The 6,623-nt window shown below is 43.6% G+C and overlaps 1 protein-coding gene across 1 annotated transcript; it reads left to right on the plus strand.

The window, feature by feature from the left end:
* Positions 1 to 1,307: 1,307 nt before the first annotated feature.
* On the plus strand, positions 1,308 to 6,036 carry LOC119578495 (serine/threonine-protein kinase fray2-like). Its single transcript, XM_037926069.1, has 3 exons — positions 1,308 to 1,342; positions 3,254 to 3,722; positions 5,911 to 6,036. The coding sequence occupies exons 1-3, from the start codon at positions 1,308 to 1,310 to the stop codon at positions 6,034 to 6,036; spliced, it is 630 nt and encodes a 209-aa protein (XP_037781997.1).
* The last annotated feature ends 587 nt before the right edge of the window (positions 6,037 to 6,623 follow it).

The following is a 6,623-nucleotide window of genomic DNA, read 5'->3' on the forward strand; positions in this document are numbered from 1 at the left end:
GTTTTTTCTCAGGGTGTTTAGTAATGTTTTTTTTCTTAAACTGTACTGGTACAAGGGACGAGTATTGCTCCACCCGTTTACGTTCTATTTGTTGGCGTTTTAAAATAGTCCAAATTCTAAGTATGCCACTCCTCGTACGTTGGTCTCCTTTGTATTTCTGCACCGCCTGTGAGCATATTCAGATGGCTCTCAGGGGAATAATAAGCATAAGCTGAACATCCGATTTTTCTACTTGTCTCTATGTAGTTTCTATCCTCAGTAACTGTACATATTAACTTATTACTGTCTCTGTACTTCTGGGGCTTTCACATAAAGGGTGTTTTCTCTCAATTTTGCTCTTGTTGTTGTTAAACTTTTTCTGTTCTTGAAATTCGACATGATTCCTTTACCAAAAATCTCATAAAACCTAGAGGATTGCACTTGTATATCTTCTTAGCGCAGACCTGCATCCTGGTCTTTGTCCTCAAGGATAGTTCTGAAGCTCAGATAACCTCCTCTTACCCCCTGTCTCTCAATCCCATTTTCCTGCATAAGAAAATATGTTAATATCATTACAACTTGACCAGATTTCCACCAATGAAGGGCAGTATTCAGAACAACATTTGTCATCCTGTGAATATCTAACCAAGCAGAGAAGGCTTCATCCTTGCCTTTCTCCCTCGCGTATTCCGCCACGTTTTGATTAGATATTGCTAATTTACGATTTCTGGTAATTCTGAACTCCGAGAATCAGGGTACGTTTTCGGAACCGAACTTTCCTGTCGACTGTGCAATTAAAATCCCAAATTAAGAGAATTTCTTTTTAATCTAGTCTCATTAATTCATAAACGTTTCTTAGGCTAGTTCCTGCTGACTTTTCTGTGAACGCGATGATGAATGTGTAGATGTTTCTGCTGTTTCTCTTTCACTAAACCTTAAGCCCAGTCTGTGGTTTTATTTCACGTCCATTTGCCTTTGTTATTAATGTTTTCCTTGTTAGTATTGCCGTCTTTCATTCACGGTCTCTTTGCCTTTCCCCAAATCGGCGAAAACTGCTTTGCACTTGCTTGTTTCTTAATGCATATACATACATACTTACATATACGTGTGTATATGTATATGTATATATATATATATATATATATATATATATATATATATATATATATATATATATATAATATATAATTATATATATATATATATATATATATATATATATATATATATATATATATATCATATATATATGTTTTCTTTCTTTCTTACTTACTTTTTTTTCTTTTTTTTTCTTTTTTTTGTAAGGTTCACATCTAGCTCAAGACCAGATGTTATCTACGAAAGAGGAGTCCGGAATACTCCAGTGAGGCAGAAGAGGCTTAGTGACCAAGTATGAAGAGACAAAGGGGATCCCGTTCCCTCCTCGTGAGGGAAGAAAGAAAACAAACTGGAAGCCAAAAGGGAATGGCCAAACTTCCAGGTCCTGAGAAAATAGACTGACTATTCCTTCCACAGATATTATTTACCGGGCAGTGCTTGAAAACAGTCAGAGTCCTTTTCATACATAAAATAAGCAGCAATTTGAGTTCGAGGGTTCGAGTCACCGGCCGGCGCGTTGTTTCCCTTGGGCAAGGAACTTCACCTCGATTGCCTGCCTAGCCACTGGGTGGCCAAGCCAGCTCAAGTCAGTGCCGGGTAAATAGAGATGGTGACTCGATAAAAACACCGGGCGGAAGGCAATGGCAAACCACCGCTCTAAATTGCTAAGTAAAAAATCATGGAAGCCCATGATCGTCAAGGCCGCGGTGGCCGAATGGTTAGAGCGTCGGACTCAAGACTGTCACGTCGGCAATCTGAATTCGAGGGTTCGAGTCACCGGCCGCCGCGTTGTTCCCTTGGGCAAGGAACTTCACCTTGATTGCCTACCTAGCCATTGGGTGGCCAAGCCAGCCCAAGTCAAGTGCTGGTCCCAAGCCCGGATAAATAGAGAGAATGATTACCTAAAAAAGGTACCACCGGCACTCTCCGTGGAAAGGAACTGGGGACCCTACCACGTACTCACTCCAAGAGCATCACAACATGCAAACTACAATTAAGTATCATGCTGTGACCACGGCGGCTCAGACATGAACCTACTGTTAAAAGAAGAAGAGTGGCAAGCGGAGAGATAAGAGCATTAGTAGTTGTAGTAGTAGTAGTAGAAGCAGGAGGAGTAGCAGTGGTAGAAGCAGGAGCAGTGGTAGAAGCAGGAGCAGTGATAGAAGCAGGAGCAGTAGCAGTGATAGAAGCAGGAGCAGTAGCAGTGGTAGAAGCAGGAGCAGTAGCAGTGATAGAAGCAGGGCAGTAGCAGTGATAGAAGCAGGCAGTACAGTGATAGAAGCAGGAGCAGTAGCAGTGGATAGAAGCAGGAGCAGTAGCAGTGATAGAAGGCAGAGAGCAGTAGCAGTGGTAGAAGCAGGAGCAGTAGCAGTGGTAGAAGCAGGAGCAGTAGCAGTGATAGAAGCAGGAGCAGTAGCAGTGGTAGAAGCAGGAGCAGTAGCAGTGATAGAAGCAGGAGCAGTGGTAGAAGCAGGAGCAGTAGCAGTGATAGAAGCAGTAGCAGTGATAGAAGCAGGAGCAGTGGTAGAAGCAGCAGCAGTGATAGAAGCAGGAGCAGTAGCAGTGATAGAAGCAGGAGCAGTAGCAGTGATAGAAGCAGGAGCAGTAGCAGTGATAGAAGCAGGAGCAGTAGCAGTGATAGAAGCAGGAGCAGTAGCAGTGATAGAAGCAGGAGCAGTAGCAGTGATAGAATCAGGAGCAGTGGTAGAAGCAGGAGCAGTAGCAGTGATAGAAGCAGGAGCAGTAGCAGTGATAGAAGCAGGAGCAGTAGCAGTGATAGAAGCAGGAGCAGTGGTAGAAGCAGGAGCAGTAGCAGTGATAGAAGCAGGAGCAGTAGCAGTGGTAGAATCAGGAGCAGTAGCAGTGATAGAAGCAGGAGCAGTAGCAGTGGTAGAATCAGGAGCAGTAGCAGTGATAGAAGCAGGAGCAGTAGCAGTGATAGAATCAGGAGCAGTGATAGAAGCAGGAGCAGTAGCAGTGATAGAAGCAGGGGCAGTAGCAGTGATAGAAGCAGGAGCAGTAGCAGTGGTAGAATCAGGAGCAGTAGCAGTGATAGAAGCAGGAGCAGTAGCAGTGATAGAAGCAGGAGCAGTAGCAGTGATAGAAGCAGGAGCAGTAGCAGTGATAGAAGCAGGAGCAGTGATAGAAGCAGGAGCAGTAGCAGTGATAGAAGCAGGAGCAGTGATAGAAGCAAGAGCAGTAGCAGTTGTAGAAGCAGGAGCAGTAGCAGTGATAGAAGCAGGAGCAGTAGCAGTGATAGAAGCAGGAGCAGTGATAGAAGCAGGAGCAGTAGCAGTGATAGAAGCAGGAGCAGTAGCAGTGATAGAAGCAGGAGCAGTAGCAGTGATAGAAGCAGGAGCAGTAGCAGTGATAGAAGCAGGAGCAGTAGCAGTGGTAGAAGCAGGAGCAGTAGCAGTGGTAGAAGCAGGAGCAGTAGCAGTGATAGAAGCAAGAGCAGTAGCAGTGATAGAAGCAGGAGCAGTAGCAGTGATAGAAGCAGGAGCAGTAGCAGTGATAGAAGCAGGAGCAGTAGCAGTGATAGAAGCAGGAGCAGTAGCAGTGATAGAAGCAGGAGCAGTGATAGAAGCAGGAGCAGTAGCAGTGATAGAAGCAGGAGCAGTAGCAGTGATAGAAGTAGAAGCAGCAGCAGTGATAGAAGCAGGAGCAGTAGCAGTGATAGAAGCAGGAGCAGTAGCAGTGGTAGAATCAGGAGCAGTAGCAGTGATAGAAGCAGGGGCAGTAGCAGTGATAGAAGCAGGAGCAGTAGCAGTGATAGAAGCAGGAGCAGTAGCAGTGATAGAAGCAGGAGCAGTAGCAGTGATAGAAGCAGGAGCAGTAGCAGTGGTAGAAGCAGGAGCAGTAGCAGTGATAGAAGCAGGAGCAGTAGCAGTGATAGAAGCAGGAGCAGTAGCAGTGATAGAAGCAGGAGCAGTGATAGAAGCAGGAGCAGTAGCAGTGATAGAAGCAGGAGCAGTAGCAGTGATAGAAGCAGGAGCAGTAGCAGTGATAGAAGCAGGAGCAGTAGCAGTGATAGAAGCAGGAGCAGTAGCAGTGATAGAAGCAGGAGCAGTAGCAGTGATAGAAGCAGGAGCAGTAGCAGTGATAGAAGCAGGAGCAGTGATAGAAGCAGGAGCAGTAGCAGTGATAGAAGCAGGAGCAGTAGCAGTGATAGAAGCAGGAGCAGTGATAGAAGCAGGAGCAGTAGCAGTGGTAGAAGCAGGGGCAGTAGCAGTGATAGAAGCAGGAGCAGTAGCAGTGATAGAAGCAGGAGCAGTAGCAGTGATAGAAGCAGGAGCAGTAGCAGTGATAGAAGCAGGAGCAGTGATAGAAGCAGGAGCAGTAGCAGTGATAGAATCAGGAGCAGTAGCAGTGGTAGAATCAGGAGCAGTAGCAGTGATAGAAGCAGGAGCAGTAGCAGTGATAGAAGCAGGGGCAGTAGCAGTGATAGAAGCAGGAGCAGTAGCAGTGATAGAAGCAGGAGCAGTAGCAGTGATAGAAGCAGGAGCAGTAGCAGTGATAGAAGCAGGAGCAGTAGCAGTGATAGAATCAGGAGCAGTAGCAGTGATAGAAGCAGGAGCAGTAGCAGTGATAGAAGCAGGAGCAGTAGCAGTGATAGAATCAGGAGCAGTAGCAGTGATAGAATCAGGAGCAGTAGCAGTGATAGAATCAGGAGCAGTAGCAGTGATAGAAGCAGGAGCAGTAGCAGTGATAGAAGCAGGAGCAGTAGCAGTGATAGAAGCAGGAGCAGTAGCAGTGATAGAAGCAGGAGCAGTAGCAGTGATAGAAGCAGGAGCAGTGATAGAAGCAGGAGCAGTAGCAGTGATAGAAGCAGGAGCAGTAGCAGTGATAGAAGCAGGAGCAGTGGTAGAAGCAGGAGCAGTAGCAGTGATAGAAGCAGGAGCAGTGATAGAAGCAGGGGCAGTAGCAGTGATAGAATCAGGAGCAGTAGCAGTGATAGAAGCAGGAGCAGTAGCAGTGATAGAATCAGGAGCAGTAGCAGTGATAGAATCAGGAGCAGTAGCAGTGATAGAAGCAGGAGCAGTAGCAGTGATAGAAGCAGGAGCAGTAGCAGTGATAGAAGCAGGAGCAGTAGCAGTGGTAGAATCAGGAGCAGTAGCAGTGGTAGAAGCAAAGTACTTATGAATAATGAGGTAAAACACAGGTAAGATCAGGTCAAAGCAGCAAAAATAGTAAAAGCGGAAATGAAACAACGCTAAAGCACGATGGCGGTTAAGCAATAGTTAAAAACAGACTAAAAAGTTAACTGAAATCGTAAAATAGAGATTGAGTAAAAGCAGAAGTAAAAACAATAAAACAGTAAAAGTAGAGGTGACAGAGATAAAACACAAATAAAGAACATGTAAAAGCGATGAAAAAGATAAAATAATGAGCATTAGTTAAAACAAACAAAAACTTCAAACTGAAATCTTCATTAAATAGAGAAAATAAAAGTGAAATGAACGTCACAATGACTAAAATACGCCGTTGAAGAGGCTCATCTTAAAGAACGTAATATATATATGTAACTAATGCCTTGTTGAACTTCACCTCGATTGCCTACCTAGCCACTGGGTGGCCAAGCCAGCCCAAGTCAAGTGGGTCCCAAGCCCGGATAAAATAGAGAGAATGATTACCTTAAAAGGTAACACCGGCACTCTCCGTGGAAAGGAACTGGGGACCCTACCACGTACTCACTCCAAGAGCATCACAACATGAAAACTACAATTAAGTATCATGCTGTGACCACGGCGGCTCAGACATGAACCTACCGTTAAAAGAAGAAGAAATGCCTTGTTGATTAAACACTTCTACGTCCAGCACAAATGCAACTAGGCAAGGAACGAAAATGAGCTGGTACAAACTTTAGGTGATGCTTCAGCAGAGGAGGCAGGCGCATGTCCAAAAGACACAGCATTCCCACTTGACGTGTTTATTGTCAAGGCGCGGGCTCTGACATAGACTCGCCACACGATAACGTACCATTCTAAAAAAAATAATAAAAAAAAAAGCAAATCAAATACTGATAAAAGATAGTCAATGAAAATATACACAATAAAAAAACCAAGACGCCATAAATTATATTAAAAGAAAAAAAAATCCACATATCAATAAAAATCCAAATTTAAAACACAGGACAAGAAACACCCAAGTAATAAATAAAAAAATAAACAAGATAAATATATAAAAACGATAAAACAAGTGTTCAAAAAATCATGATAAAGAGATAGTATAAAGTATTTTTTTTTTTTAATTACTTGTCATGTTCATGACACGCCGAAAGAATTAAAATCTAAAATAAAGTGACACTAAGATCCAATAATAAACGCAAGACTTAATAAAAAAAAACTAAAAGACAGTAATTAGAATAATTAAAAAAAAAAGAACAACGAAAATGGGACCCCAGATAACTAAGTGGTCCCCGGCAGGGGAAAAAAGTGGTGCCATCGAAGCTAAATGCAATGGAGGGGTCGCAGACCACACTCCACAATATTTATTTTGGGGTTAACCACACATAATGTAAGATATAGATATAGATTAATTAGAAT

Source organism: Penaeus monodon, chromosome 11 (assembly GCF_015228065.2).
Source record: "Penaeus monodon isolate SGIC_2016 chromosome 11, NSTDA_Pmon_1, whole genome shotgun sequence".
Taxonomy (NCBI): domain Eukaryota; kingdom Metazoa; phylum Arthropoda; class Malacostraca; order Decapoda; family Penaeidae; genus Penaeus; species Penaeus monodon.

Excerpts from the sequence above, each read along its gene's own strand:
- LOC119578495 (XM_037926069.1), top strand. The coding sequence starts at position 1,308 with ATGTTATCTACGAAAGAGGAGTCCGGAATACTCCA. Across the intron at positions 1,343-3,253 it reads GAGGAGTCCGGAATACTCCA|GAGCAGTGATAGAAGCAAGA; the intron begins GTGAGGCAGAAG and ends TGATAGAAGCAG. Across the intron at positions 3,723-5,910 it reads GTGATAGAAGTAGAAGCAGC|GCAAGGAACGAAAATGAGCT; the intron begins AGCAGTGATAGA and ends AAATGCAACTAG.